This window comes from Rattus norvegicus, chromosome 4 (assembly GCF_021556685.1).
Source record: "Rattus norvegicus strain SHRSP/BbbUtx chromosome 4, alternate assembly SHRSP_T2T, whole genome shotgun sequence".
NCBI classification, from domain to species: domain Eukaryota; kingdom Metazoa; phylum Chordata; class Mammalia; order Rodentia; family Muridae; genus Rattus; species Rattus norvegicus.
Genome location: NC_141537.1, coordinates 120,164,645 through 120,174,828, shown reverse-complemented (window position 1 = coordinate 120,174,828; position 10,184 = coordinate 120,164,645). Strand labels below are relative to the sequence as shown.

At 48.3% G+C, this 10,184-nt stretch overlaps 1 protein-coding gene and 1 long non-coding RNA gene across 23 annotated transcripts in view; one reads left to right on the top strand and one right to left on the bottom strand.

The window, feature by feature from the left end:
- The first annotated feature begins 5,959 nt into the window (after positions 1-5,959).
- LOC148006311 (uncharacterized) lies at positions 5,960-9,237 on the top strand. Its single transcript, XR_015686734.1, has 2 exons — positions 5,960-6,225; positions 8,993-9,237. It is a non-coding gene; the product is annotated as an uncharacterized LOC148006311 (long non-coding RNA).
- The window catches only part of C4h2orf42 (similar to human chromosome 2 open reading frame 42), a 29,221-nt gene continuing 27,320 nt past the window's right edge, over positions 8,284-10,184 (bottom strand). For all 22 annotated transcript variants that reach the window (XM_087657535.1, XM_087657547.1, NM_001107872.3 and 19 more), the window contains one exon: positions 8,284-8,918. In XM_087657535.1, coding sequence (XP_087513661.1) covers positions 8,710-8,918 — 209 coding nt within the window. In that variant the 3' untranslated portion in view covers positions 8,284-8,709. The remainder of the gene's footprint in view (positions 8,919-10,184) is intronic.

Below are 10,184 nucleotides of genomic sequence, written 5' to 3'. Positions count from 1 at the left end.
ATTCCCAACAATCACATGGTGGCTCACAACCATCTGTAATAAGATCTGATGCCCTCTTCTGGTGTGTCTGAGGACAGCTACAATGTACTCATATACATAAAATAAAAATTAAAAACAAAACAAAAAAAAAACAAAAAAATAAGAGTAGATCTGACTCTGTGTTAAACAGTCATGGATCACATTTGACCTGAGGATGTGGAACCTGGGACCGAGCCTCCCTGTACAAGTGGTGACTTCCCATCACTGTGGGGCCGCATGTGTCCCACCTGGCAGAAAGTAGTGCTGGGTGACTCACTACGCAGGATAAGCAGTGAGCCTGGGGGTGTTGGGACCACGGATGATCTACTTTGGGCTTGTCAGTCAAGTGCAGGAGCAGACAGGGCTCACCCACTCATTTACCCAGTCACAAAGCACAACTTCAGTAACAGACTTAGAGCACTGTAGGAAGTGCAAAGGTGGTTAAGCCTCAGTTCATCCTCCCTTCCTCCTTCTCTCTTTCTCTGTGTTGAGACAGGGTCTCACTATGTAGCTCTGGCTGTTCTAGAAGTCTCTATATAAATCAGGCTGGCCTCAAACTTCCAGAGTTCCGCCTGCCTCCACCTCCTGAGTGCTGAGAGTAAAGGGCATGGTGTGAAAGGGGTGTGAAGGGGAGGATGGCTTGAGAACAGGCAGAGTAAAGCCTGCCGAGGGGCTGTTTTGCTCTCTTGTGTTGCTGGGGTTCAAATCTTGGCTATTTAGTACATACCGCAAGCATCTTACCTGCGAGCTGCATTCCATAGGAGCTGGGATCTTATGTGTAACAATAATAAATTTACAGTAAAAGTAACAGGTACAGTTATCAGTAAAACCTGGAGGAGCCTTTGATTCATTTTTGTTTCTGAGATAGTCTACTGTCACTCAGACCAACCTTGAACTCACTATACAGCTAAGGATGACCTTAAACTTCTGATCCTTCTGCCTCTAGCTCCTGGGTGCTAGGAATGAGATTCAGGGCTTCATGCAGGCTAGGAAAGTATGCTGTGGCCAAACCTTACTCTAAAAGGGGTTTAAGCAAGGGAGCATCATGAACTTGAAATGAGCATCTTGTTACAGGATAGCAGTAAGTTCAAAGTCCAACAACCCAAATTTATAGGGTAGACAGTTATGGTAAGGGGAGAGCGGATACAGGAAGACCAGCTATCAGCTATGCGAGAGTCCAGGAAAAGGATGGAGCTGCTGAATTATAGTGTCAGTGGGCAGTGGGAAGATGTGGCTCACGGCCGTAGCCATGACAGCAGTATATTACAGAGGCAGTTGCCAGTTTAGGCAAGTATAGGTATGATGATGGTTTCTCAAAAGTGCTGTCCAGACACTAGCTTAAAGCACTAGCTACCCTGCAGATGTGCTCTGGTCCTCAGACTACACATTACTGTGGTGGGGGGCAGGTACCACACTTCCCAGTTTCCTGCACACCCTGTGTAGTTCCCAGGAAGTTCTCTGTGCAGTGGAAGCAAGCAAGAGAATCCTGTTTACATAAGGATATCATCAACTAACTTAAGAGTGGCCAGCAAGACAGTTAAGGGAAGGGCCCAGCATCCTCTCTTTACACAATGTCTGAGCCTACAGGGCTAGAACTTCATAGGCAGAAGAGTTAGAAAAAGACAGAGCAGGAATCCAGTAGGGTCAGCTAGGACCGTGTCTTCCAGTCCCCCTTCTGTTAGGAGGCCAGTGTATTTCCTCCAATCGTAGGGTGGTAGGTGATATCAGGAATGCAAGTTACTAGGCAGAGTTCAGCAGCCAGACGTCCTAATGCATTGTGCAGTCTCCTCAGCTTCAAGGAGAGCATCTGTTTAGAGGTCTTACTAGTTAGTGCAGACGCCCATTGCTGGTGGGGTTCCTTCTGGCTTCATCACAGGATCTGCTGACACTAGGATTCACATTATCACATACTTGATCTTTCCTGCCTTGACCACAAACTGCTTCCTTGACTGTGTATAGCTGACGATGTCTGTGGAATGCTTCTGGTGTTGATCTCTGCAATGACAGACACTGAATTTTGGAGGTAGCATCAGAAGAGGTAGGTAAGGGGAGATGGCCTCCAGGCTGCTAAGGAGATACATGGGTGCTGATCCTTCCCTCCACATTCCCATAGCCATGCCCTAGGCAGGAACAGTAGATGAGAATGTGCTTTAGTTCTTCTGCTCACAGCCCACAGGTAACACTTGTGTTTCTACTCAGGGTGAAATTCCATTTCCTGTCACCACACGTAGCTTTCAGAGAACTGCACTCCAGTTGAAGATCATGGCTTATTTTTTCCTCAGTGAGTCATCCTTATAAATTTATCTCTAGAAACAACATGGTCAGCTCCCCAACTCACGGAGGCCATGGGACTTCTTTACTTCCACATTTTCTCACACAGAATTCATTTAAAGTTTGAAGTGAGCTGAGTGGTGGTGGCATACACCTCTAATGCCAACGTTCCAGAAGTAGGTGGATCTCTGAGAGCTAGAGGCCAGCCTGGTCTACAGTGTGAGTTCCAGGACCATCCTCGTGTCCCCCCTCCCCACCACCCCCACCACCAAGAAAAAATTGAAATAAAGCCACAGGAGCAGAGTGTGTGTCCTGCACAGCCTGCTGCTTATAGGAGCGACCTTAAGGTATATGGGAGCTGGCCCTTTCCAGTGGACATCCATGTCTGCCTCAGACTTCCACAGGCTGCGGTCAGGATACCTTTGAGAAACTGGAAGATACTGTGGCCATGCCACCATGCCTACCCATATTGAATTGCAGAACCAGGGCTTGGGGCTCTGGTTGTGTAGAATATATTCAAGTTCCCTATCGTGGGCTGGGGAAGTAGCTGAATGGTAGAGCATACGCAGAGCACGCACAAGGCCCTGGTTCACCCTCAAGCACTGCAAAGAAAGGCACAGGTTTTCTGCTGGCTCCAAGACCCTTATTTCAAAGGAACAGGGCTATAAAAGTTATGAATTTGCTTTAAGCTAGCTTGAGCTAATTAAGAAGATAAAGATGACCTTGAACTTCTGAGCCCTCTCAAAGTGGGGATTAAAGATGTGTGCCACCATGTACAGTTTATGGGGTGCTGGGAATCTAAGCTAGGGCTTTGTGTGTCCAAAGCAAGCACTAATGCCGACTGAGTTACATCCCTGTTCCCTACTCTGCTGCCGAGGCTGACCTCAAACTCTGGTTCTCCTGCCCTAGCCCCCAGGGTACTGAGATCAGTTATAAGCTGTCATAACCAGCTTAATTTGAAACCATGGGGGTTGAGGAGTTGGTAGGGTCAAACAAACCTCCAACCAAAGCTGCCTGGACAAGAGACTGAGGGCTTGTGTTGTGCTGCCCTTTGGTGTAGTCCAGCCCACTGAGAAGGCCCACATCCTGCTTTAAAAACAATAAAGAGGGAACAAGATTTACACTTCCTTCTGCTCCCCCACTGTTTGACTTTCTCAACAGCACCTGTCTCTGTCTGACACACTGCATCTCATTTTCATATACTGTCTCTTTTTTCTCCTCACAAGGATACAAACGTTTCGGGAACAAAGCTTTCATTGCTGTAGCCAATGTCCAGCCCAGTGGCCGACAGTTAGTAAAGGCTGCACAAATGCTCAGTGAGGCCAACGTTCCTTCTCCCACTACAGCCATATCTTTCCATGGACTTAGCAGCTGAGAGCTCAGATGACCATGGGTCTGTGTCAGTGGCAACTCTCCCAGTGTGGTGGTAAAGGTTTCTCTCCACCTCCAGGTACTGTGTTCATCTGCAACTCCTCCCCTCCCCCAGTCAGCTTTCCCTCCCCGACCCAGAGAAGTCAGCCTGTTCCTTCATCTAGAGTTTCCTACCCTCTGCCTTGTGCTGATATCATATTCCTGAACACATCTACAAGAGGCTGACAGTAGACACTGGCTTGCCCTGGGAGGCTTCCTGCTCTCTGGCTCTGTCCTTTACCACAGCTCCCCAGCCAGGGCCGACCTGAAGGGCTCAATATGGCCAAAATACTTTCCTGCTGGTCCCAGGTGAGAAAGTATCTCTTTAGCCAGTTCACAGCATGTAAACTAAACACTGACTGTTGCTGACATACTGAGGACAGTGGACTGAGCTCCTCTTTCCTGATGCAGGAGCCACCAAGCCAAGGAAACTATCAAATTCAAGTCCCTGAGAGAGACCTGGTCAGTCTGGGCAGCACTTGCTTTGAGTCTCAGGATGACCAAACTCCCTTTAGCTCTTCACGATTCCTTTTTAATATTTGAAAAATATCATATCAAGTTTTGCTTGCATTTGTATCTGTGTACCATGTGTGTGCCTAGTGCTATAATGTCAGAAGAGGGAGTTGGACCCCAGGAATTGGAGTAGATGGTTGTTGAGTCATCATGTGGGTGCTGGGAATTGAATTTGGGTCCTGTGCAAGAGTTGCCAATATTACTAACTGTGGGGTCAGCTTGCCAGCTTTTTCTTTTTTAAGCCAGGGATACCTGTAGTCGAGGCTAGTTCTGAAATGCCTAAGTAGCTGGGGCAGGCCTTGCTCTTTTCCCAATCTCCTGACTGCTGGGATTATATGCTGGAGGCACCACACCATGTATACGGTGTTGGGGATAGAACCCAAGGCTCTGTGCAGGTTGGGCCAGCATTCCAGCAGCTGAGCTGCATCCTCAGCTCTCCAAGGCAGTTTCTGACACCGATGATTAGACTCAGGTACTGCTCAAACCCTCACTAATCTGTTCCTGAGGGCTGAGCCTATAGGTCTCTACAGCATGTTGGCTGATTCAGGATAGGAACCACTGCTTTTCCAGCCAAGGCAGGAGGAAAGGTCTTGTTCTATCTACACAGGTTCTGTCAACCCGGCTCAGAAAGTCTCAGGACATGACATTGAAGCTGCCTGTCAAGAAGCAGATACTTGGGCTGGGGATTTAGCTCAGTGGTAGAGCGCTTACCTAAGAAGCGCAAGGCCCTGGGTTCGGTCCCCAGCTCCAAAAAAAAAAAAAAAAAAAAAAAAAAAAGAAGCAGATACTTAAAAAGCTTGGGCTCCAAAGAACCACTACAGAGCACCACATATTTAACTGTCAGCCTTATCCTGGGACTTTCTCTGCTCCCACACTTCTGCCAAGCTCTCCATCGGCGGAAAATCAGGACAGTATACCAGTAATTCCAGTACTAGAAGGCTCAGGCATTCTGGGTTTGAGGCTTGCTTGGGCTGTGTAGTGAGACCCTGTCTTAAAACCCAGACAATTAGGGGTAAAAAGCTGTGTGTAAACTCAACCTCCAGTCTGTAGCCTTCTCTTGTCTCTAGTAAGATCCATGTACAGGCTGCTGTTCTTAGAGCACGGAGAACAGGCGCTGTGGGTTTGTAGGAAAAGCAGGTACAGAAGGGGTGACTGCTGCTAGACCTCGATAAATAGACTCTAATACAGAGCCCTTCCATTGGCCCACCCCTGCTGAAGGCTATGAGAAGGAAGACTGGATCCCTTCTGGGTTCTTTCTCTTTATTATTCCTCATATGCTGTCTTTCATCTGAAACCCAAAGTAGTCTTGTCATAATAAACATGACAGGACTGACTAAAAGAGAACATGGAGGGAAGGTCACAGGGTCCCTTACACCATGCAGGAGGTCCTGGGTACTCGCTCTACAGAAGACCCAAACCCTAATAACAGAGCTGGAAAGGTATCCATAGTTCAACTATGTCCCCACTGAGAGGAGAGGGAATCCACTTTTCTCAGCTCAAAGGATGCTTCCCAGACCTCAGCTTCCTACCCCTGTCTTTCTGGAAGTCAAGGACTGTGGGACGGAAGGGTGTCTCAAGGTCACTCGTGTGTGTGTGTGTGTGTGTGTGTGTGTGTGTGTGTGTGAGTGTGTGTGTGTGTGTTGTGCTGACAGTGACAAAGAATTAGGCTGGTGTTCAGGTAAATTCTGGTACCCACCTTGAGTTCTTTAGCAGGTCCCACTTCTAACTCCTTTGCCACCCATAGGGCTTACTGGGGTGGGAATGGGGATAAACTTCTGTTAAGCCAGGGAACAGAACACAAAACCTTCCTGGGAACGACTGCCCTTAGAAACAGAAAAAGACGAAACAAAACAAACCCACTGTACTACCAAGTCTTTGAGGTATTATGCCTTTTGTTCCTGAGGTGATGGTGGTTAAAGGAGGCCGGACGTGGCTGCTGCCCTGGTGAAAAGTCCACTGCAGGAAGGAGCCACAGACACACCTTGGAGGCCTCAGGGCTGAGCCTGGAGTAAGGTATGTGTGTTGGGAGAGGAGAGCAGGGCAGGCCTTCTAAATCCCTCCTACTATCTCTTCCTTTCTTTCCCATCCCTCTTTCTACCCTTAACCAATCCCCTCCCCCAACTCTTCCGGCCTCCCCCTCGCCTCCACGCTTCCTTCCTTCCTGGCTTTCCCCTGCCTCCACTTTCTACCCCATCCCATTTCCAGTCACTTTCTTCACTCCCTTTTTTCCTTAAAACCTTCCACACCTTCCTGCTCCCTTCGGCCCATCTCCCCTACCCATCCCCCTCTTTTTCCTCGTCTCCTCCCATCCAGCTCCACATGCGGCGGACGCCACGTCCCCAGCTCCGCCCACGCGAGCTTCGCGGGGAACCCCGGTGACGTCACCACCCGCAGCGCCCTCCTTCCCGCGCTCTCCAGAAAGGACGCGAAGGTGGTGACGTGTCCGGAGCGCCAGCGCGGCTGCGCACAAGGCGCGTGACCAACCTGCGGCGCCGCCTGGCGGAAGAACAGCGGCGGTGTGGCTGGAAGCGATGTGCGGCGGCAGCGTGGTAACGTCATATCGCGGGGCCACGTGAACGCATGCTGCTTCGGCTTCCCTTCTGCTAGTGTGGGCGGAAACGTGGCTTCAAGCCTTGCATTACTTGGCCTCCTGAAACAGCCTGACGTCGTCCGGCTGCTGGTTATGGGAAGTTTGAAGACCAGGAAACATAGAGACTGCGTACTCATCCCCTGCCTTTGTCAGCAACCGAAATTGTGTCTTAGGACGGTACCGAAAGCACCATCTCCAGCAACATGAGCAGATAACATGTGATGCTGTCTTTACGCAGACGAGGAATTCACGAATTAGTCCATTTCTACAGTATCCGGAGTCCCACAGGAGCGCATTCCAGACCGCAGCCAAAGCTGCTGGACCCACACCAAGTCGTAGAGGGGAAAGCAGGAAGGAAGTCAGTCATGCACCCAGTTGGAAACCGACCTTGTTTTTTGAAGTGCAGTTTTCCCACATAGCACTTCATACAGTGTCTGGGTCCTTGGACCTTACCCTGGGGCTTACAATTTAGATAGACACTTTTTGTTGAGCAGGTTGGAGCTGGGCGTTTCTGTCAATTGCAATTAAGAGGTTTTTGAAAAATATTTATTTATTATATGTAAGTACAATGTAGCTGTCTTCAGACACACCAGAAGAGGGCATCAGATCTCATTACAGATGGTTTTTGAGCCACCATGTGGCTGCTGGGATTTGAACTCAGGACCTCTGGAAGAGCAGTCAGTGCTCTTAACCACTGAGCCATCTTCCCAGCCCCCAACAATTAAGAGAGTTTTATACAACATTCCTATTCAAGGGCTGGAGAGATGACTCGGCAGTTAGGAGTATTGACTATCAGAGGACCTGTGTTCCCAGCATCTCCATGATGGCTCTCAATCATCCCTAACTCAAGCTGCAAGTGCTTCAACCTTTTCTGATTTCCCAGGGTACCAGGCACCCATGTGTTCATACATACATGTAGGCAAAGCATGACAGAAAACCCCCCTGCATATCAAACTAATATATTTCAAGTTGAAAGAATATATTCACAGAAGTAAACTAAACATAATTTTAGTACTGTGTAGAAATCGATCTGTAGCCCCAGTCGGCCTGTGGGAAGAGTAATGTCTATAACCCGGGGGAAAATGAAGACTCAATGAGAAAACTGACTGGAGTTAAGTGTAAACAGAAGTCGTGGCAGGTGTGCAGGAAATGTTTCATTCTCTACTAGAAGGCAAATTTTATCCACCATCTCTGTTCTGTGATGAGTGAACCTAGAACTAGGTTTTGAATTTTACCAGCTGCTTCAACAAAAAATCCCAGGTTCTCCCTTTGTAGTTCTTTTTTTTTTTTTTTTTTTCTTTTTTCTATTTTTGGAGCTGGGGACCGAGCCCAGGGCCCTAGCAAGTGCTCTACCGCTGAGCTAAATGGCCAGCCCTCCCTTTGTAGCTCTTGAAGTACTGGAACTCACGGCCCACTTTTTCCTGCTGACTACAAGATAAATTCTCCCAAAGGTTCTAATTGTAAAATCATGACATCGATGGTTTGGAAAAACTAGTGACATTGTACTTTATTTGTTATCAGGATAAAGAGTATGATTGGAGCTCTCAGGCAGAGAGAGAGAGAGGATTCTGCTCGGCCCAGGGCACCATTAACTTTCCAACACTGTTAGCTAAGATCCAGTGCTGTGACTTTAGAGAATTACAGAAAACAAGCTGCAGGTGACTCCAGGAGAAACCAGTGAGCTGGACTTTTGTAAAACTCTGGTCAGAAATAAGTGTCCAATTTGTAACGAAGACTGTACACACAAGGCTGTTTACAAAAGTCTTCTGCAGAACACACACGGATGGGCTGAGTAACTGCATCTTAGCCAAGTGCGGTTCATCGGCAGGGATTATAGAAGTGCTACTAGGATTTACAGTCCTCAGCAGTTGGGATGTGCAAACTCTGCAAAATACTCTTGATTTGCCTCAAGGGAAAGTGATAGTAGTCAGAGGGGCCAGCTCCAAAGGCTGGTCCATGGGTGGCCTCGGGTCCTGGTAATCAGCCACATGTCCGTTCCGGTGATGACCATACTCAAACTTGATTCGAAGCTCACCAATCTTGGATTGTGGGAGGATATCTGGGATCCACTCGATGATAAAGGGTGTTGGCTCCTTTTGATCTGGGGAAGTGTTCCCTACAGAGGGAAAGGTGCAGGCCAGTTAGTATGGGTCCACCTGACTCTTTGCCTTTGCTTTTGTTTCTTTCTAGACAGGGTCTTCACTGGAGCTCAGGATGTCCTCCTATTTACTGTGTAGCATATAACTCCTCTAGGTGTAGCTGGCAAGATGGCTCAACATAAAGCAGGCGTGGGGACACAAGCCTGGCAACCTGAGTTCAACCTGAGTTCAAGCTCCCGAACCAGCTCCAACAAGTTGTCCTCTGAGCTCCTCCATATACATAGATGTACACACCACTGTGGAAGTAAGCTGAATAAACCCTTTCCTCCAAACTTGCTTCTTGGCCATGATGTTTGTGCAGGAATAGAAACCCTGACTAACACCACCCCCCACCCCTCCCCCCTTTTGTGGCTGTCTTTCTCTGTGTAGCCCTCACTGTTCTGGAACTAGCTCTGTGGACCAGGCTCACGTGCTTCTAGAGTGCTGGGTTTAAAAGCATTTACCACCACCCTGAGTTTGTAACACATTCTTAACAAAGGAGGAGGCAGGGTAACCAAAATTCTAATGCAGAACATTTTACTCTGTTCAGCTTTAAATAATTTAAATAAGAAGCCAAAACTGGGCTTAGTTGCCCACACCTGCAATCCCAGCACTCTTTGGATGCAGACAAGTGGATCTCTGTGAGCTGGAGGCTGGTCTGGCCTACAAAGCAAGTTCCAGGCCAGGCCAGCCAGGATTACATAGTAAGACCCTGTCACAACCAATGCTGCAAAAGAAACAAAAAGAACAGGGCCAACAAACGTTAGTGGTTAAGGGCACTTTCAGGGAGCTCTTGGTGGAAGGGGAGAACCGACCTTTGCAAGCTGTCATCTATCTGTGTCCAATAGTACTCTACCCCATCCCCATTATATCAAATGTAAAGAAAGTCACAAATTAGAAACAAGTGTCCAGGGATTAACTGCCCAGGTGGAACGTGCACCAAACAGAGAATAAGTAGCCCCGATGGGGTTAAGAAAGGAAAGAGAACTAGAGGAATGAAAGGAAGAGCAGCCAGTGCTGCTGTAACCATTCAGAAGGTAACTTCAGGGGCCAGTGAGGGGACTAGGTTAAAGGCACATGATGGCCTGATCTTCATGGTGCAAGGGGAGAATCAACTCCCACAGTTTGACCTGGGACCTCTCTCTAGATGCTCACTGTGACTTTATACGCCTACCCCACTGCTGGTTTTATGACACAGAGCAGCAAGCCTGTGGGAAGAGAAACCAGCAAGGAAGGGTCAAGCT